The sequence below is a fragment of the Doryrhamphus excisus genome, linkage group LG6 (genome assembly GCF_037039965.1).
Source record: "Doryrhamphus excisus strain RoL-2023G ecotype Guam linkage group LG6, RoL_Dexc_Guam_v1.1, whole genome shotgun sequence".
NCBI lineage: Eukaryota > Metazoa > Chordata > Actinopteri > Syngnathiformes > Syngnathidae > Doryrhamphus > Doryrhamphus excisus.
In genome coordinates this window covers 12,855,203-12,877,645 of record NC_136362.1, presented here as the reverse complement: position 1 = coordinate 12,877,645, position 22,443 = coordinate 12,855,203, and the positions used below count along the sequence as shown (strand labels likewise).

General features: G+C 39.8%; 1 protein-coding gene across 1 annotated transcript; it reads left to right on the top strand.

Annotated features, from left to right (window-relative positions):
• The first annotated feature begins 6,448 nt into the window (after positions 1 to 6,448).
• On the top strand, positions 6,449 to 21,845 carry LOC131125859 (major facilitator superfamily domain-containing protein 8). The gene is made up of 11 exons (XM_058067790.2): positions 6,449 to 6,524; positions 6,660 to 6,845; positions 8,078 to 8,140; positions 8,220 to 8,339; positions 8,515 to 8,594; positions 9,761 to 10,043; positions 14,920 to 14,993; positions 17,124 to 17,337; positions 19,671 to 19,793; positions 19,887 to 20,017; positions 21,221 to 21,845. Exons 1-11 carry the CDS (start codon positions 6,449 to 6,451, stop codon positions 21,299 to 21,301), a joined length of 1,431 nt encoding a protein of 476 aa, XP_057923773.2. The 3' UTR covers positions 21,302 to 21,845.
• The last annotated feature ends 598 nt before the right edge of the window (positions 21,846 to 22,443 follow it).

The window sequence follows — 22,443 nt, the reverse complement described above, 5'->3', positions numbered from 1 at the left end:
CAGATATTTGAGTTGTCGCAAAAGAAAAAAAAGAGTTGTGTCAAACAGGAAGTTATGCTTAAAATGTATCTTTCACACAAAAACTGTTTTTCTCCTCCATTTTGTAGTTGGTAACTGATATTTTCCTGAAACTTATTTATGTTCTACGGCCAATAACTAAAGAACGGAAAAGATCAGAAACAAGTTTTTTTTGTCCCCACACTCGTCCCTCTGTTTTCCTTTTTCTTCTTTTCTATCCCTTCCTGCTCCTTCCCTGTATAGTTGTACAGATATTTGAGTTGTCTCAAAAGCAAAAAAAAAACATTTGTGTCAAACAGAAAGTTATGCTTAAAATGCATCTTTCACACAAAAAAATGTTTTTCTCCTCCATTTTGTAGTTGGTAACTGATATTTCCCCAAAACTTATTTATGTTCTACTGCCAATAATTAAAGAACGGAAAAGATCAGAAACAAGTTTTTTTTTGTCCCCACACTCGTCCCTCTGTTTCCTTTTTCTTCTTTTCTATCCCTTCCTGCTCCTTCCCTGTATAGTTGTACAGATATTTAAGTTGTCTCAAAAGCAAAAAAAAACATTTATGTCAAACAGAAAGTTATGCTTAAAATGTATCTTTCACACAAAAAAATGTTTTTCTCCTCCATTTTGTAGTTGGTAACTGATATTTCCCCAAAACTTATTTATGTTCTACTGCCAATAATTAAAGAACGGAAAAGATCAGAAACAAGTTTTTTTTGTCCCCACACTCGTCCCTCTGTTTTCCTTTTTCTTCTTTTCTATCCCCTCCTGCTCCTTCCCTGTATAGTTGTACAGATATTTGAGTTGTCTCAAAAGCAAAAAAAAAACATTTGTGTCAAACAGAAAGTTATGCTTAAAATGTATCTTTCACACAAAAAAATGTTTTTCTCCTCCATTTTGTAGTTGGTAACTGATATTTTCCTGAAACTTATTTATGTTCTACTGCCAATAACTAAAGAATGGAAAAGATCAGAAACAATTTTTTTTGTCCCCACACTCATCCCTCTGTTCTGTTCCTTTTTTTCTTTTCTATCCCCTCCTGCTCCTTCCCTGACAGAGTAAATCTGTTTCGCATGTAAAAGCATTTACATCAATAATACTATCTGCTGGATAGGACAAAAAAACGGATCTTTCCACTTTGAAATAGACTGACACAATAATATGTTACTAAATATTCATCTTTATCCAGATTCTCACCAAAATACTTGGTCTGAGCATCACTTATATTGTGTTATCTGCATCATCCTCTCTATTATTATGTAAAACAAGTGCCGTGCAAGAGATCACTAAACCAACACAGCTCGTGGTGACCTAAGACTTTTGCCCAGTCCTGTACCGAGGTGTTAAATATCCACTAAAAGGCAGCGGGCATGGTTGAATAGCCTTTTCGGCAGATGCCTCTCGCTCCCTCTCTTAGGCATACTTAAAACACACACACACTCCCACTCAATCCATCTGTCTCACTACTTTAGTGGACCCTAGGGCAGTGGGCTGTTTCACCAACAGAAAGCTGGCAGAAGAGTCGGCCCTTAAACTAATTACACTGTATAACTTATTGCAGACTGACACCACCTGCTTTGTTTTGCTCTTTGATCAGGTTAGATTTGCTTTTCAAAGCATGAGCTAAGCAGCGTTATGATTTACATTGCTCAATACATTGATACCATGAGACGCATGTGGTTGTAGCGTACTGGACTGCATCAAACTGAATATTATGAGAAATATACAGTTGGCATTACCTAGAACAGGGGTGCCCAAACCTACTGAAAATCAAAGGGTGTGAGGGGCCACTTTGATATTTTTATGTATTTTATAATTTTGTAAAAATGCTAAAAAAATTATACATATATAAAAAAAATTATACATATATAACGAAAAAGCTGTTTTATTAGTATTATTTATTAGTATTAGTTATTAGCATCAACATTTCAACTTCTTCTCTTTAAATTGGTCTGTTTTTCAAATTTTTGCTTGTTTTTTTATTTATTTTTTCATATTTTTCTACCATTTTTACAATGTGCTGCGGGCCAATAAAAAAACAAGCTGCTGCACTTTGGCCACCCATGACCAATATGGTTGTCCTTCTCGACTTCACACTTCAAATTTCCACCTCCACTCTTTCACGATTTTTCAAAAACTCAATTAATAAATCATACTGAATTGTTAGTCAAAAATATGCAAATTCAAACTAATTCAGTTATAAAAAATGGTTAAATTAACCACAATACAAATATAAGGCATTGAGAAGATGCATTCAAATTCTGGAATGTCGTATTCCACACTTGTCAAGAGCTGTCGCTAATGTCACGATCATGTTCGGTGAGACACAAACGCATCAGACTTGATCGCTGGAACAATAGCCTTTTATTGCATGTTGGAATGACTGTAAATTCTGGAATATAAGCGACACATAGTACATAGCACATTTATAAGCTGCAGGTGTCCACACTGTAACATGGGATATTCATATTGAAAGACACACTATAAACCTTGCAATCATATCAACATTCATTAGCTTTGATGTGACAAACAGTCCAATCAGAAGCTTCAACAGGTGATCAAATTGACTTAAGATTTTTCCGATCAAAACACGACTGCTGTGTTGCAGCCGTAACCCAGCTACAGTAAAGCTAAAAGCTACAATTCCACTCACTCCTCTCCCCCCACATAAGTCTTATTTATGTCTTAAATGGCTTACATACATGTCTACTATATTGGGTATTACGAGTGTAAAGGTGTTTAGATGGCTATAGTAATGTTTAAAAAACATATTTAGAAACTTGTAAACAGGCTTTCTCCGCCCTAACAATGAACATATTCATTTCATAAATAAGGAATCCTACTTTATCATAGTCGGATTAGCGAGGGATTACTCTATTGGCGTAATAAGTGCTGTCAAACTACATCTTTTATGCTGGTAAATATGGAGAAAACCATTTAAGCTTGCTTGTATAATCAACCCCCCCTGAAAAAGACCGGTTCGAATAAATCATAACAACATAAAAAAAAAAATAATAATAAAATTCGTACCTCCACAGTAGTCCAGAAGCAGAACTCCTGTAAAACCGAGTTGCAGTGTATGTAAGTGTTGCTAGTGTAAATCTGCTGTGTGAGTCTGTATTTACCAACCACCTAGAGGGAGTTGGAAAGGTTCTTATTTCCCTCTTTGCACGTCTTGTATGCCACTGTTATTGCCTTCTCAACCTATAGTTTGGACTTACTGAAGTACCTGACTTTATTGTTTTTGTGAACAAAGATGGGATTATTGCTCACGGCAACAGTATCTTGGCAACGCCGACCGAGCTGTCAGCTACTCTTTTGTTTATGAACTTAAGCCATCACCACCTCCTTGTCTTAGTAAATTCATTGTCCCCAGCCTCCTTGTGTATTTGCCTACTTGCTTTGGCGGAGTCTAATAAAGACTGAATATGTTTTATGTGACAGTCCAATAGACCGGCGTTGGCTATTTATCATCTCTGGTATAATTCATGGCTATATTTTGCTTGTGCACTCATAAAAAACAACGAGGGGCAGTCTGGAAAGTTTCGAGGGTTACAAGTTCAGAACTAGTGAGTGGACCAAAATGTGCGAATAAGGACTGATCAATTAAAAGATGCGTTTACATGCACTAGATCGAACACACATTGAATGCGTTTGGACACTAGCAAAAGCCGTGACTCGAGTACCGCACAACTAATTACAGTAAAACTCGAGTGCCCAGCGACTAAGGCACACTAATTTAGAGTAGTTACTGTGGAACTAATGATTGGTGGTGAGTTTGTTCCTCATTAACTACTGTAATTTTGTGTACCTTATCGTTTTCTTTGGATAGCTTTTTGTTGCATATGTCAAGTAGGTCATCAATAGCAACAGCATCTGAGCTTTTGTTGTGCTTTGAAATAGCGAACATATTTTGATGGTGTTATATATTTAAACACTCCATAACTTTTGAGTCGTTGCATCCACCTGAATGAAACAGATTTTGTAAAGCTTACATTCATCTAAAATGTGCTATCAATTAGGGAAAATGTATAAACATGCTCACAAAAAAAAATGGAAATGCATGCCTTCATATCCGGCCTCCTTCCACTGACACTTGACAGCGAGCTTGCTGCTACAAGCTCATCTTCCTCTTGTTATGCCAATGCTAGTGTCCTCCAAATATTATGTTGCTTTTTCCAAGGGGCTAATTAATACCTTCAGACAAATGCAGTCAAGGTGCACAATTAGCAACACACAGTTTCATTCAAATAATAATAATAATAACTGGTTTAATTCAAATATGTAGCTAGCAGTCCAAAAGTTGAGATGAATGGTCAAAAAAGTCAGTCAAAAAAGTATGAATTTTGAATGACTCATTTGTGACTCAATTCCCTGGTGCCAGTATCAGAAAGCTAATATGCTGCTAACCAAAATAATAAAAAAGCAACTCCAAACTACGCTCCTAAGGGGGAGAACAGTGAGGCACAAACAGCAACATAGGCACAAATAAGCACACTTTACTACATAAGAACTTGAAGACTTGCACCAGGACAGGGGAAAAAGGGTGTGAAGGTGTTACCACTCTTCAAATCAAAATGGCTAACGAGCTAAAGAGTGATACTGGGAACAACGAGTGTAGGTAGGATTGCAAGGTTTATACGTGTGTCTTTCTGTATAAATATCTCGTGTTACACCTGTATATAACGACGATTTGGTGGGTGTGGCTTATGTTGCGGTGCGCTCACTAGTCTGGAACATTCATTCATTCAGTCATTTTCTACCGCTTATCCTCATGAGGGTTGTGAGCATGCTGGAGCCTATCCCAGCTGTCTTCTGGTCACCAGCCAATCACAGGGCACATATAGACAAACAACCATTCACACTCACATTCATACCTATGGACAATTTGGAGTCGCCAATTAACCTAGCATGTTTTTGGAATGTGGGAGGAAACCGGAGTACCCGGAGAAAACCCACGCATGCACGGGGAGAACATGCTAACTCCACACAGAGATGGCCGAGGGTGGAATTGAACCCTGGTCTCCTAGCTGTGAGGTCTGTGTGCTAAAAGCACATTATACCAACAGTAAAATATGGTGGTGGTAGTGTGATGGTCTGAGGCTGTTTGCTGCTTCAGGACCTGAAAGACTTGCTGTCATAAACTGAACCATAAATTCACCCTGGACAGGTGGCCAGCCAATCACAGGGCACATATAGGCAAACAACCATTCACACTCACATTCATACCTATGGACAATTTGGAGTCGCCAATTAACCTAGCATGTTTTTGGAATGTGGGAGGAAACCGGAGTACCCGGAGAAAACCCACGCATGCACGGGGAGAACATGCTAACTCCACACAGAGATGGCCGAGGGTGGAATTGAACCCTGGTCTCCTAGCTGTGAGGTCTGTGTGCTAAAAGCACATTATACCAACAGTAAAATATGGTGGTGGTAGTGTGATGGTCTGAGGCTGTTTGCTGCTTCAGGACCTGAAAGACTTGCTGTCATAAACTGAACCATAAATTCACCCTGGACAGGTGGCCAGCCAATCACAGGGCACATATAGACAAACAACCATTCACACTCACATTCATACCTATGGACAATTTGGAGTCGCCAATTAACCTAGCATGTTTTTGGAATGTGGGAGGAAACCGGAGTACCCGAAAAAAACCCATGCATGCACTGGGAGAACATGCTAACTCCACACAGAGATGACTGAGGGTGGAATCGAACTCCGGTCTCCTAGCTGTGTGGGCTGCGCGCTAACCACTCAACCACTATGCAGCCTATGGTAAAACATTTTTAAATAAATACATTTAAATGGGCAGCACAATGTTCAGAGCGCCAAAAATGTAGGTTTTAGATGAAAGATTTAGATAAAAAATGTAGTGAAAGTGAGTGTAAATGGTCTGAAAATACACGAATGACAGATTACGGCAAGGTCCTGCCTGTTGATCTGCAACCTTCAGTAATGCATATTTGGTATATTTCATCGTGGTGTCCCCAGCCTTTAGAGAGAATCTGCTGTGTTTGAAGAAACTGTAGAAAACAAAATGAATAATGTATAAAGCCCCGTGTACTTTACTTCACCTGGTAACCTGAGACATTTCCTTGATCATGAAGCTTGCAGCGTGGAGCTTCATCGCAGATGTGACTCAAAGAGAATCACATCTTTAACATAAATGCTAAATAGAAGCAGGCTACTACTGAATGATTTCACGCTCTTTGACCCGCTTTTCGATTTTTCACCTCGGCCGAGCCTCAACTTCACATGATGCTTGTTTTCATCATGTTTCAAAATGACCCTTCCAAATGACAACTTCCCTTTATTGTCCGAGCAAGACGCTGTAATTGGAAGTGTGGTGTGTCTTATTATCAGATTTTTCCACTGCATAACATTTGTGCAGCAGATGCACAGAAGCTAGTGTAGCTCCTTCCTGTTCCACCATGGATAATCTCCAGAAGAGGAATCTAACTTTTATCACCATTGGACTAATATTCATGCTGAGTGGCATAGAGTATGGTGAGTACATCATTTCCTCATGAGAGAAGCCTTCACATAAATATCTCCATTTCATCAGATTTAACAGAAATACATTTCACAGTGGATATAAATTAAGTCATATTCATTCATTCATTCCCTTTCTGATGTTTTCAGCTGTCATTCTGCCAACAATATGGCGTTATCTCCAGATCTTAGATGCCCCTCCGTACTTCTTGGGTCTGGGTCTGTCTGCTTTCAGTTTAAGCAGCCTTCTCATTGGTCCGTTCTTTGGATGCTGGTCAGACCGCAGTAGAACTACCAAGTCTATTATTCTCTTCGCCAATCTTTTTGAGATTGCCGGTAAGTTGCCAAGCCATAAGAACATCAACATCATGTGACCCTATTAAGGATGCTATCAATATTATTATGTACAGTGTTGTGAAAAAAAATATTTATGATAACATAGCTGAAGACAAAAAGCAGCTTTTAAATGAAACTTTTAGTGTGAAAATTGTATCCTGCTTCAGGATGTTTTGGTAGACATCAGAATTCATGGTTCCATTCATCATAGCAAAACAGCAAAACAGCAAAAACAGCAAAACACCACTACCACCACCATATTTTACTCTTTTTTTTGCTTCTTTTTTTTTTTTACTTTTTATGACAGATGTAATGGGACACGCACTTTCCATAAAAGTATTTTTCCAAAGGTCTTGGAGATCATCAAGATGCTTTCTGGCAAAATTGAGATGAGCCGTAAAATCATTCACTACTTAGAGTTTGTCTAGATTTGGATCTGTCGTGATCGTGAAGGATAGGGAAGACATAGGTGACGCCATTGTTGTTGTTGTTCGTCTATAAACAGTTTATACATGCGCACACATGCACACACACATCTATGGTATACACATACGTATACATCTGTAAATAGTTCAAACATGCAAAAAACTGTCAATAGTAAGTAGTAGTCGTAATAATAATAGTTATTTTGGCATAAAAATGTTGGTAAAAATAAATAAATAAATAAAGAAATAAATAAAAATAAATAAATAAAAATAAAAATTTGTCATAAAAATCCAGTGTCTTACTTATGGTGGATTCATGAACACTGTCCTTAACTGAGGCAAGTGATGCCTGCAGTTCTTTGGATGTTGTCGTGGGGTCTTTTGTGACCTCTTTGATGAGTCATTGCTGCGGTTCATTACTGTTCCATGTTTTGGCCACCAAATCAAATCAAATATGAAAACTGGGGCATTAAAAATTTGACGATATTAAATGAAAGTAAAGGCAAAATGTTCTGCAGTGGGACAGTGTGACTTTATGGTATCACTTCTGACGCTCTTCACTCGCCGGTCTCAACATTATAGTATCTCACAAAAGTACGCCTCTCACGTTTCAGCAACCATTTTATTATATCTTCCACGGGGACAATATTAAAGACATAAAAGTTGGAGATATCAGTAAAGTATCTATATAATGGGGGCACAGTATTTTATATATATCCTTACCAAGGGGCCTTGAGGAAAGTCAAACATTTGTTTCACTCAGAAATGAATTGAATATCCTGAAAATAATTTGTACTTTTTCTTCAGGTAACTTCATGTATTTTATTGGCTATTCAAAGTGGATGTTGTTATGCAGTCGTCTTGTGGCAGGTGATGCACACACACACACACACACACACGTATTAGGACGTTCTGAGCTTGCAACAGAAGGATACTGTTGTCCTCTCAGGTGTCGGTGCAGGATCAGGATCGTCCATCTTTGGTTACATCACTAGGAGCACCCAGCCAGATGAACGAGCTAGCATCTTTGCAGCCATCATGGCTTGTCGACAAGTCGGCCTCCTTGTGGGTTAGTCACACGCGTGCATGTGGAAAAAAGGCATACTTTTACCTCTCTTTTTAAGAAATATCACAAGAAAGGGTTGCGAGAGTTAAAATCAAAAATCTCCACGGCGCAGCTAGCATCTCCACATCCTGTCTTTTATGCTATCTCATCTTTAAAGCTCTTCCTGCTTTCTCTCCAGGGCCAGCGTTCAACCTGTTCCTGCGGCTGTGTGATTTCAAACTTGGACCCTTTGTTGTGAACAAGTTTACATCTCCTGGGGTAAAATAACATCCTGATCAGTAATCTGAGGTTCCCCTAAAAACTCAGAGCAGTTTGAAGAAACTCCTCTATGTTGTTTTTTTTTTAACTTCCTCTTCAGACTTGGAACAGGCGTCAATGTAGACTACTTGCACAATTTGGAAGAACAATAACTTGAAGAAGAACACTTTTACACCATGAGCTGTTATTTCTCACACAAGTACAGTCTTAAATGGCTTATTTTTTCTTCAGTATATTGGGTAAAATGGGCATAAAATTGACCATAGGGGTGTTATATCATGTTTAGAGGGCTCTAATAATGTTTAAAACAAGATTTAGAAAGTTTTCTATGCTCTAAAATGAAAATATTAAATGGCGTGGAAGTGGTTAGCGTGCAGGCCACACAGCTAGGAGACCAGAGTTCGATTCCACCCATGGCCATCTCTGTGTGGAGTTTGCATGTTCTCCCCGTGCATGCGTGGGTTTTCTCCGGGAACTCCGGTTTCCTCCCACATTCCAAAAACATGCTAGGTTAATTGGCGACTCCAAATTATTTTAGATTAAGAAGTAACCCTAAAAATGTTGGACTCATTCCAGTCAGGTGGGTAGGCATAGGTTACATACCAGGATTATTACAGTCAATATTTGCATTTGAAAATACAGGAATATTTCTGGAAAAAAAAGGGACATTTTGTGCACGATTGTGCTGCAGATTGCTCAAGTCCGGATACCGTTACCATTCTTACCTGCAGTACCACAGAGGATTTTTATACGGGAAATTTATACTCCCACCACTCTAATGAAGACAAGTGGCATTATTACATATTTAAGCAAATGTTACATATTTTTACCTAAATGAAGTATTGTCAGGCTGCACCGCCGTGCAAGTGGTTAGTGCGCAGGCCTCACAGCTAGGAGACCCGAGTTCAATTCCACCCATGGCCATCTCTGTGTGGAGTTTGCATGTTTCTTCCATGCATGTGTGGGTTTTCTCCGGGTACTCCGGTTTCCTCCCACATTCCAAAAACATGCTAGGTTAATTGGCGACTCCAAATTGTCCATAGGTATGAATGTGAGTGTGAATGGTTGTTTGTTTTTATGTGCCCTGTGATTGGCTGGCGACCAGTCCAGGGTGTACTCACGCCCGCGATAATTTGACCAAGTCTATTTCCTACTCTTCCTCTCAGATCTTCATGTGTTTGCTGTGGGTGCTGGAGCAGTTTGTGGTCCTGGCTATGTACTGGGACGTACCACCTATCAGCACCACAGAGGGGGCAGTCCTGATGGTGGACCTCAAACTGGAGGATGAGGAGGAGGTGCCGCTGATGGGGTCAGATGATGAGGTGCATACATACAGAGCTGTCACCTCCCACCAATCGGAGCCCTCGTCCTCCTCATCTGAAATGCAACCACCCCATGAGATACCCTGGTTTGATTCCAAACCTTTCAACAGCCTTAGCGCCAGTCGAGGTGAGTGAGTGAGTTTAACTCGTCTTCTCCAGTCAGGATGATGAGCTTTCCTCTTCAGAAAGGAAGACAGGCTTCACACTTATTGATTTCCCTGCGCTCAGTAAACTTGTATTCTTTTGTCATATCTGAGATCATATTTCCATTTTATTGATTTTACCACAGTTGTTTTCTTTCCAGCTTGTCTGAATGACACATGTCTAACAGGAGTGTCGGTTTACATGTAAACAGTGCTTAAATGCCCGTATTGATGAACAAGTCCACACTGCGACGTTGTGCGTGTTTTCCGTATGTGTGCACACGCCAGACCTTAATATTGATTCTTTCACTCTGTGAAAACGTGGCAAAGGAATAGCGAGATGGACAGTCGACGCTCTTTATTGACCAGCCTGCTGTGTTGAGTTGTGGATGAAATGGAGAAAGAATTGGTGATGTGGTCAACATTCTTCTTATTGATTCATTTTGTGCTGAGAAAAGTTTACAAGTCCAGAAGCAAAACAAGGGGAAGTCGGCAAGATACACTCCACTCAGTTTGTGATCGTTTTTTTTCTCATATTTTCATTTTGCATTATGAAGTTTGAATGAGTAGCTGTACGTTCGGGGAATTTTGTGTGTGCATCTTGTCTGTCTGATAATAACAAAACATACAAAGTGGGAGCATACAGTGGTGTGAAAAAGGGTTTGCTCCCTTCCTGATTTATTTTTTGCACGTTTGTTACACCACCCTCCCCAAAAAAGAGCTTTGGGACCCATAATGCACAAATTTCAAAAACACAGAACCTTCCCAGAACCAAAATGACCCCAACAACGCATTTACGACTCATCCAAGAGGTCACAAAAGACCCCACAAGAACATTCAAAGAACCACAGGCCTCAAAAACAGCCTGCATGGCAGAGTTCCAAGACCAAAACCCCCTGCTGAACAAAAAGAATATTTGTCGCTTGTCTCGGTTTTGCAAAAAAACATCTTAATGATCCCCAAGACCTTTGTGAAAATATTCTGTGGTCTGATGAGACAAAAGTTCAACTTTTCAGAAGGTGTGTCTCCCATAAAAGTAATGCCACATTTCAGAAAAAAACATCATACCAACAGTAAAACATGGTGGTGGTAGTGTGATGGTCTGGGGCTGTTTTGCTGCTTCGGGACCTGGAAGACTTGCTGTGATAAATGGATCCATGAATTCTGCTGTCTACCAAAAAATCCTGAATTCTGTAGGATGGTTAGACATGCAAATTTTGGGAAGAGGAATACTAGTATAGGGTACCTTGTGTACTGTCACTACGGCTGTGTACAAGGATTAAGGGTACTACTCCCCAGTGTTTTGTGTCATATGACATAAAATATGGTGGTGGTAGTGTGATGGTCTGGACATGCAAATTTTGGGAAGAGGACTACTGGTACAGGGTACCTTGTGTACTGTCACTACAGTTGTGTACAAGGATTAAGGGTACTACTCCCCAGTGTTTTGTGACATATGACATAAAATATGGTGGTGGCAGTGTGATGGTCTGGGGCTGTTTTGCTGCTTCAGGACCTGGAAGACTTGCTGTGGAAACCATAAATGGAACCATGAATTCTCCTGTCTACCAAAAAATTCTGAAGGAGAATGTCCGACCAACTTGGGTTCTTCAGCAGGACAATGATCCAAAACACACCAGCAAGTCCACCTCTGAATGGCTGAAAGTCCTGATCTGAATCCTATTGAGATGTTGCAGTATGACCTTCAAAAGGCACTTCATGCTGGAAAACCTTTGGAAAACTAGATTTTTCCCGGATGTGTGGGTGCTATAGTGTACATTTTCCATTTTGTACATATACACTGTAAATCTGCACTGGTCCAACATAATAGATGAAGGACTGGGTTGGGGCAGACAAACATTAGCAACACTAGCATATGTGAGCGGGGTTATATTTTAACATCAACATCATTCCAGGTTAGCCTATTCACAGAAGAAAATGGAAATGCTAAAAGTTGAGGTTCTGACATCCGTAGCAGATAGTTGGTAGAGACCTCCAGGCTTTATTTTAAGATGTGTTGTAGAACATGACTTTTTCTTTTACATATCATAAAAACAGAACTTTAGAGGTGACCTTTAAGGCGCTTCTAATCTTAAAAAAGAAGAAAAAAGTGGGAAAGTATATATAATTATATATAATTGTCATGTTTATTGATTATAAACTGGTTCTAGGAACACATCATACACTTAAACATATCATTAAAAATGTGGACTTTGAAAATTTGTGAGGTCTATCTTATTATTATTTTTTGGCCTGAAACACATCTGGGAGATTTTCAATGCGAGTCTCCCGGCCCACAGACACGGAAGAAAGGGAATATTAAGGGAAGCACAAAGGTTTTGGTCTCAGCAGGGTGCAGAGAGAGCTTTGTTCAAAAGCCCCAACTAAAGCAAAGGTGCTCATCTATCAGCTTATACAAGTAGGAAAAAAAAAAAAAGAAAAACAGGAGTTCGGTATGTCAAAGACACCACCCAGATTGGTGTTGAACTTTTGATCTTACTGAAGAATAACAAATAATTCATCAAAAACATCACGTAGTCTTGACTATATTGTGTATGCCATCTGGCGACCATGGCAAAGACCGTAGCTCTGGTCAGTTTACAGGTTTTCCAAACAAATACACACGGATCTAAAGTAGATACAGGGTATCCTTGTCCTTGGAGTTCTGGTGTCAGAAGTAGGATGGTTACACATGCAGATTTTGGGAAGAGGAATATTGGTAGGGTACCTTGTGTACTGTCGCTACAGTTGTGTACAAGGATTAAGGGTACTACTCACCAATGTTCTGTGACATATGGTGTCAGAAGTGGGACTTTAAGGCCATTTGTTGGACGTGTGATTGACTCCGGAGCTAGGTAAGACACCGTTTTGATTGGGATGGGGCACCTGTGTTGGATATATCCATCCATCCATCTTTTTTATCCTCACTAGGGTTGGTTTTGCAATGGTAATGGTAATGGTAATGGTTTAATTTCATTTGAACATGCATCAGATTACAATTGAATGCATCACATAATCAGTTCACAGTTCCACATGTCCAAAAGGAGTAGGAAGAAGCAAAGCTTATTAAATCCTACCCCTCCATCTGGTACTTTTACAATCAGTAACTGTTACATTTGTTCACTTCCTGCTTTCCTAATATAGTTTAAGTTTTTTTTATTTTATTTTTGTCACGTACCGAAGTACGAGGTGATATGACCATACAATGACATAATGGGTACCATAGTAAGTATTTTCCTTCACCCTTTAAATGTCTACACTGTCTATTTGTATTTGCTGGCGCGTGTCCTGTTTTCTTGTTATTTCTGTTTTCTGGCTGTTCTCTCATCTATGTAACATTACCAACACCTACTGACTAATAATGGGTTGTGTTCTGATTACTGATGACTGTTTATGCACCCAACTACTTTTTAAATATTCCAAGTATCTCTGACAGTTTTTTTCAACATTCTAAATGTAAACATAAGGTTTTGGAACACTACTCATCAGGCTCCTTGAAAAATGGTGTCAGTAGTACGATGGTTTAGTGCAGGGGTCTCAAACACGCGGCCCGCGGGCCAAATGTGATATGAAAGTTTGATATGGATGCTGTATGGTATCATGTACCCAGAAAAAATTATTACGTTTGATTAATGTTCATGTTAAAGGTTAAATAACTGTTAATAGTTATCCTCCCTATCCGTGTGGAAGTGGTAAGTTTTTGGCTTTTTTAAGTTTAAAGGAAATAATTTGAAGGCTACCGTTTAGGTCGCTAGCTCTCTAGTTTGCGAGTTAGCATGTGTCTCAAGACCCTGCAGTTGCGCAATATGTTGTAAATAAAAAAGTATAAATGTGACTATAGTCGTGTTTTGTCATGTCTACAGGGCTCTAATAATGCTTTGGTAATTTTAATCTGAAAAAAATAATTTGTCTACCCACCAACTATATGTGGTTTCTTAAGTTTTTATTATTTTCCGTTTTATTATTATTATATTTATTTATTACTGATTGATTGATTTTCTTTATTCTTGATTTGTTTATTTATTTTTCATCTTATTTTGTGCAGAAAAACAAAAATTAAGATATTTGAGAACAGTGGAATGTTTTATCAGAGCTTTTATTGTAGAAAATCGGAACCAAAGCACTGAAAAAGTTTGTATATTTTTCAGTTTTTAATAAATGCGTTTTTTGTTTTTTTTTGAAAACCCCAGCCTTGCCCAGATCCTAGCTTCAGTGGCCCCCAGGTAAATTGAGTTTGAGACCCCTGGTTTAGTGTAACGCCATCCAGTTTGGAGGTTCTTGTCTTTACAACCAAATACCAAACATATTCACTGACACTGTGAATTAAATTGAGCATGCTTAGAGAATCTTATATTGGATTTGACTGTGCAGAAGTATACAAGAAGACCTAATAGCTATACATTCCATAGAAGGCTTCATCCTTGCTTTGACACCATGGCATAAAATATCAAGCAGTTCCCTTCTGCCATCTGGCCAACACATCCAAATATAGCAGCAAGCACCGCTCGGTTTTCGCTCAAATCCTTTTTTCCACAATTCCGACTGGAATAGATGTGATCAAAATTTGGATATGATAAGAATACACTTTGTTCTTGTCATCATTGCAGTTTGGATGTAAGAAAAACAAGCAAGCCATTTATCTCCCACGGAAAGCACACGTGGGCCAAGTTGTGCACAGCCTGCCTCTTCAATCGTAAAGCTCCCAAGTTTTTCTTTTCCCTTTCAGCTTCTCCTTCCCCGGCATAAATCGCCAGTTTAAGCTTTCAATTTAATGGTAGCACTTCAGCTGATTTTATGATTTTTTTTTTTTTTCTCTATTGGTTGCTCAGTGCCGCTCGCTCTTTGTCTTTCACCCTGTAGAGTTCCTGAGGGAGGAGGTGATTGTTCTCCTCACGGCTCAGTTCATCACTCTCTTCAATCAGACTGCGCTGGAGGTGAGAGCTGCCACAGACGGCACCCATCAGCAGGAATTTCCTAAAAGTCCTCGCGTCACACTGCTTTAGATTGTCAGAGTTTCAAACCTATAAAAATAGTACATTGAGAAACTGATCAAGTAAATTCATAGTAAAAAAAAAGTATGTTTACTCAACGTACAACAACTTTTCATTGGGGGTGGTATATTATTTTTACCTTTGACACTTGACCTCAGCCTGGGAATCTACAGTGCCCTCCAAAAATACCGGAACAGTGAAGTCAATTCCTTTATTTTTGCTGTGCACTGGAAACGGTTGGGTTTCACAGAATGTCGACTTCCGGTTTCTAGACTTACGACAAAATGGAGAGAAGAGAGACAAGAAAATTCCGTCAATAAATAGCTGTATATGTCTATGCTCACTTTCACATTTGGAAGGACAGGTTTTGCCTGTAGAGACTGCATTTAGAGGTGAAAACAGCATGAAAATCTGAGTATGTGCAATGTACAAGAAAATGGTAAATCATTGGTCAGAGCCAGTCACAAACATTTAGAATATCCTGAAGAAGAAGAAACAGCTTTTTCCAAGATAAAAGTGGCTAAATCTAATTTATTTGATAAGATGATCTGAAAATCAATTAATAACTGTTCTGGCTAGCTAACACATTCAATATATTTAATGATATTGTTATATATTAAAAATTACATCTGTTTATACTGTATTTTCTGGACTATAAGTCGCACTTTTTTTCATTGGTTGGCTGTTCCTGCACCTTATACTCCAGAGCGACTTATAAATGAAAAAACTGATTACGCTACATAAACACTGGACACCTTTTCTGTTTGTTTATTTTTCATGTAGCTGAATAACCATTGTGTTAGCATATCTTACACCTATTCAGCTTGTTCTCTGTTCTTTTATTGTAAGAACTTCCTTCTAAAAGGACGTAATGTCTGTTTTGGTCAAGTAATTTATTAAATAAATTACCCGCAAAAAAATGCAACTCTAGGGCGACTTATGTATTTTTTCTTGCTAAGGCATTGGGTGTCTAAAAACAAGCTAAAGTATCACTTAAAACAACAAAGTTCCCTTTATTCAGTATCTGAACGACGCTTTTTGGGTTGTCTCTTATACTGAGCAGCAGGCCATCGATAGAAAGAAACCTAGAATGCAAAAAGTGTATCTTCAGTGACATGTTGCAGCCAAGGGCTATGTAGGATTTTGTCACCAGCTGCTTATAATTATCTGACATGTAGTTTCCACAAAACTCTGATGCAAAAGTCAATTTCTGCACATTCATGCATTTTGTCCACTTCCAAGAGAGATTTGATGTAAAAAACTCAAGACATATTAAAATGAATATATTGGAATGTGCAGACAGGCTTTAAGCTGGAACCGGTTGCTAGTAGGTTCTTAAACTACCGTTTAATTGCCTTATTTTGAATTCTTCTTCTTCTTTCTCTTTCAGTTTTTCCCTTCAAGGGTCCCACACCAAATCAATCGCTTCCATCCAACCCTGTCTTCTGCATTTGTTTCTCTCACACCAACTACCCTCATGTCCACCTTCACTACATCTATAAACCTCCTCTTTGGTCTTCCTCTACACCTTCTACCTGTTATCCTTCTACCAATATATTCACTATCTCTCCTCTGGACATGTCCCAACCATCTCAGTCTGGCCTCTCTGACTTCATCTCCAAGGACTCTAATTCGTTCCTGATCCTATCCATCCTGGTCACTCCCAATGAGAACCTCAGCATCCTCATCTCTGCTACATTCATTTTAGCTGAAACTTTGAATAAATGTCCTATTTTGACCAAATACTGTATCTTGGAAACTATGGTCAATCTGACTTATTTATTCTTTACTTATTTATTCGTGACCTAAACCAAGAAAAATGTCCCTACTTTTGTTCTGGAAGCATTTTGGTTGTAGACCCGTGTTGTCAAGTCTTTAATGGATAAATGGTTAAACTGCTTTGACACAGTATCGGTTTCCATTGTCGTCATTTTCATATCAAAAAAGGAACACTTCCTTTGATCTGCTGTATGAGATGCTTATGGAATTTCAAGTGGTTTTTCTAATCTTCCTCTGACTGAACCCTTTCGTCTACGTGGGCGACCTTGTAACAATATGTTTCACAACCCCCAGACCATGGTGACTCCTCTGACGCAGCGCTACTTCAGCTTTGGCGAGCTGGGCAACAGTGTGATGTACAGCCTGTGCGGCGTGGAGGTCATCCTGGGCTTCCTCTTTGTTCGCTGGCTGAGCGGGAAGGTGGCGGACCGTGCAGTGCTGGCGGTGGGCCTGGTCATCTGTTGCACCGCCTGTATCTGGTGCCTCGTGTTCCTCTGCAACCTTCAAGGTGCCGACCTGCTTCATAAATATAAAACATGCATGCAGTGGTACACGCGCTTATTTTCCGTACGGTTTGGAACCATATTTGGTTACATATGCGCTGATGTGGGTTTGCTGTGTAAATGATATCACTTAGCATTTGTAAGGCCAGCTGGAGACCATGAAAGCAAAACTGGATCTTGCGTCTTCATGTTGGCTTGCGTCTGTCTCGGCTTGTCACGTTTTTTTTCACTGTGATGACAAACGACAGGTGCTGGAGCGGGAAATTGCCTGAGTACATATAAAGGGATTAGAGTAATCTCATTAGACGAGAATCCTATTTGTTAAAGCATATCATGCATTTGTAGGCTATTTGTTAAGGCTGAAACAGCAAAACAAAGAAAGCAATCTAAATGCTGAGATACGTGCAAACGTGATTTTTTTTTTTTTGTCTTGGTCCGTTTAGAAGCATGTCTGATTGATGAAATTGCATTTTGAAAATAAGATTACAGGATTTGACTGGAGAGAAGAACATCCAACATTCCGAGTGGGCACAGATTCACACAAAGATGTGCGCAGTGCAGAGCGGCCCAGAACAAAAAAAAAATGGAGTGGCTGCTCGCTTGGCAGAGGTTTCACTCTCAGATAGAGCTCTCCGCGGGGCTGCCAAGCCATTTGTGGAAGGAGGAAGGGCTGGAGAACTGAACACGAGATAGATCACTTTGTACCAGCAAGTAAAAGCGTTAAATAACTGCATTTTAGTCATGGAATTGTATTGGCTATTTGTGGCAAGCACCTCCTGAGAATTATGTATGGTTTTGTTTGAATGTGAGTATAGTGTGACTATGCATTCATTATTTTAGATTAAGAAGTAACCCTAAAAATGTTGAACTCATTCCAGTCAGGTGGGTAGGCATAGGTTACACGCCAGGATTATTACAGTCAATATTTGCGTTTGAAAATACAGGAATATTTCTGGAAAAAAAAGGGACATTTCGTGCACGACTGTGCTGCAGATTGCTCAAGTCCGGATACCGTTACCATTCTTACCTGCAGTACCACAGAGGATTTTTATACCGGAAATGTATACTCCCATCATTCTAATGAGGACAAGTGTCATTATTACATATTTAAGCAAATGTTACATATTTGTACCTAAATTTCTCATTTCCATCATTCATTCATTTTCTCCTGCTTATTCTCATGAGGGTCGCAGGGGTGCTAAAGCCTATCCCAGCTGTCTTCGGGCGAGAGGCGGGGTACACCCTGGACTGGTCACCAGCCAATCACAGGGCACATATAGACAAACAACCATTCACACTCACATTCATACCTATGGACAATTTGTCGTCACCAATTAACCTAGCATGTTTTTGGAATGTGGGAGGAAACCGGAGTACCCGGAGAAAACCCACGCATGCACGGGGAGAACACGCAAACTCCACACAGAGATGCCCGAGGGTGGAGTTGAACTCGGGTCTCCTACCTGTGTGGCCTGCGCATTAACCACTCTGCACCGTGCTGCCTAAATGAAGTATTTTCAAACATAAAAAAGGCCTAAATAAACTAAAATACAAATATAAGGCATTCAAAAGATGCCTTCAAATAGTATTCTACACTGGTCACGAGGTGTCAGTATTGTTAGTGTAATGTTTGGTGAGACACACAAGGACCAGACTTGATCAGCAGAACAACAGGCTTTTATTGCAGGTTTGAATTATCACAGTACAATAGTAAAAATGGGTTAGTGTAAAGGTGTTCTATCACATCTAGAGGGCTCTAATGATGTTAAAAATCATAATTTAGAAGGTCCTAAATTCACTTATCACGGTCGGATCAGGAACCAATTAAGCTCAATAAACGAGGGATTAGACAAAATTTAACTCTTCCCTGGACATGGCCAAGGATCAAACCAGGGACCACTGTGTGAGAGCTGAGTGCGCTGGCCATCAATCTAAAAGCTTGAGCTGTCAACTGGACGTCCAGTTCAAATTTTAAGGCATCAGAAAGTGAGATTTATAGCGTACTCTCACACGGACTGAATTTAAAGCACACGATAAATAGAAAGTTGGGCTTGGTACGAGCCTGGTGTTTGGTTGTTTTAGACAGATTATGTGTGGGTGACAGCGGTGACTTAGCACTTTCGCACTCAAAACAGACATACGTAATAGCGTGGCCGTGGCCCATAGCACTCCTGATTTAAATGGAATAGAAGGGCAATATATGGTAGTTTCCGGCAGTATGCAGTGTTGATGTCAGCAGGATGACTTCCAATAAGGAAGGCTCTGCTACATAACCCTTAACAGAGTTACATAATAGCAACTGAGCAACACATTGATATTATTGTGGCATTGCTGCCAGGTAACTACGAGTGGGAGATGTCGGCCTTCGTCATCGGCGTCTTCCTCCAGCTGCTGGGGCTCCCCTTCGTTGCCGTGTCTCAGGTGTCTCTATTCTCCAAAGTCACGGCAGAGAAAACACAAGGTGACCTTGAAAGCCTTTTTCCCTAACAAATGCACGTCACATGTTGCACATTCTCGCCTACTTTTCATGTGTTTGTTTATGTGTCACCGAAAGGATTCAGTCAAGGCGTGAGACGATCGGTAGGGGGCCTCGCCACCATCCTGGGTCCCTTGTGGGCTGGCGGATTGACCAATCATTTATACATAATGCTGGGAGTGATGCTGGCTCTCCTCTTGATGGTCTCAGTGAGTGTCCCTTTTTAGAGGTCTCCTAGTAAACATCTCCATCAGCAGTGTAGTGCATCAACGGTGACCTACCCCACCCCATTTTGTGCCTGGAGCCGAGTTCTGGTCGGATTTTGGTGGTTGGAAATTGGTGGGAACACTTAAAGAGTTTGGATTCTTAAAACAATATGCGTTCAAAAGAGTAATGCATTTATATTGCCTCACAAATCGCTCTGCGTTACTTTGTCTCCCGTTATTTGACTGCGTGCTGTCGCCTGTCCATCCTCAGTGACAGACGAGAAGTGGAATTACTCCGACAAGTCATTATGGAGCATCAGACAAAAAAATATCAGGAGAATTTGCCGTGTCGGCAGCGATAAACTCTGGTCACATGACGGCGGCAGGCCATAATTTTGTGGATTTACACAAAAAAGACAAGGCGGCATTTTTAGATTTCCCTGAAAATTCAATTTCCCTGAAAATTCCCAAACCTCCTGCATTTTACGCTGCTCCATGCTTTTTGACTTCCTGCTTATTGTGGAGTTCTCTATTACATGGGAAAGATTGTGGCTGTTTTTACATCTTAAACCTGCACCAAACATGATCTCTTCTATTGTGCAGTTGCATCATCAAAAATCATCATTTTTTTGTCTTTCCCGCAAAAAACCCCAACAAAAACTAAAACATAATAGATGTATTTGGTAGCGAATGAGTGATTATGACTTTACTCTCTTAATATTTTGCCTTTATACTGTAAACTTAATGTTTTTTTTTTCAATTTGGGAACATTTTCTTGTTTCATTGTGCCTGTGCCAAGGGACAATAAAATGCAGTCGTGGTCCCTAAATGGTCCCAGGCTGCACTTGGGACACTCCCTGGTCTAGGGAGTTGCAGGCCTAATTTTACCTTGACATAGCGAAGGATTAGGATGGACTACAGCTGGTAAAAAAAATGATTTGTTTAAACAATCACTGGCTCAACCAACAGTGAGAACTCAGTGGGAATTGTTGATTTACACCAGTTGGGAAAGTCTTTTGGAAAAAAAACAGTCTGGAGGATTTTAAGACTCTTACTTCTTTATCAAGTTTCAAACATCCCAACTCGTGTAGCTTTTGGATATAGACTTCCATATACTATATAAGATCCTAAACTCAGCATCTCTTTGATGGCCTCGACTTGCTGCTCTATTCCCTAAAGAGTTATCGTCTGCTGTATCTGTTTCAGGTTATGACGGCGTTGTCATACGGACGCCTGACTCAGCCCAGAGCGGTGCAGTGCGCCCAGAGCTCTGACAGTGGAGGATAGAGCTGCAGGCGGTGAAAAAAGAGCTGGAGAAGCTAAAAACAGAAGCAATTCCCTTCATCTCAGAAAGGATCAATGCAGAGGGACAGCAGAAATAAAACATACTGTCACTGCCAGAAATTGAGTTAAAATACCCTGCTTTAGAAGCTTTGCGCCTGCAGACTAGCAAGCTATACCCCTGCATGTGGTTCAGTTGCTGACTAATAACGTTATCTTGCACTAGGGGGCACTGTTGCTCTCATGTTGTGGCTGCAATGGGGCAGCATTGAAGATGAAAGCCCTTCTTCTCCAACTAAACTATTTATAGTCCCAGGTGTTGATGGAAAGATAAGAGGAGAGGTTTTTCCATGTGACCCAACTTCACATTCCTTGTCTCCAGTCTTTTTTTTTTTCCTTTCTCCGAAAAAAATAAATGCATGAAATGAAACGGATGACACAATGAGTGTAAAAGTGGAGCTGTCAACGTCCTATCGGCTTCGTGTCAGCGTTGCTGACAGGAGAGCATGTTCAAAAATAGTGATGCATTGCAGATTGCTTAATATTTATCGGTGGGAAAAAAAAGTGAATTTTTATGGCTCAATCAAAACACAAAGACTTGACTGAATCACAAAGAGCATAACTGAAAATATATTTCCATGTCTGTGTATGAGCCATTTCACTGTTTGCATATAAATGCATTAAAAAAACAATTTAAATAAAATGTACACTTTAGTCGTGTACTGTAGTTGGGTTTTCACTCAGTCCTCAGACCCAAACACATTAACCCCTGTTACGAATTTGGAAAATTGTACAAATCACATGGCCCACAGGAAGTTGCATAATTCAGTTTCTCTGCAGGTCATGGGAAGGCCAAACGTAAGTTAACTCTGTTTTTCTGTACGTTCAATGATAATTCAACTATGAATGGGCGGGGTTCAAATTTCAGAACAGTCCTGTTACCTTTTTTGAAGTTATTTATTTTTACAAATCACTGTAATGTGGTTAACGTCAACATGCTATTAGCATAAATGCTACATACAGTGTTTGCCACTTCCTGCTTTCTTATTTTTTGCTTGTTTGTCACACTTAAATGTTTCAGCTCATCAAACACATTTTTATATTAGTGGATGAAAACATAAAATCCAGCCCTGTGTGAAAAAGCGATT

Bases quoted from the DNA above. Each gene is read 5' to 3' on its own strand.
- LOC131125859 (XM_058067790.2), top strand. From the start codon at position 6,449: ATGGATAATCTCCAGAAGAGGAATCTAACTTTTATCACCATTGGACTA. The intron at 6,525-6,659 runs GTGAGTACATCA...TGATGTTTTCAG, and splicing joins GCTGAGTGGCATAGAGTATG to CTGTCATTCTGCCAACAATA. The intron at 10,044-14,919 runs GTGAGTGAGTGA...TTCACCCTGTAG, and splicing joins CAGCCTTAGCGCCAGTCGAG to AGTTCCTGAGGGAGGAGGTG.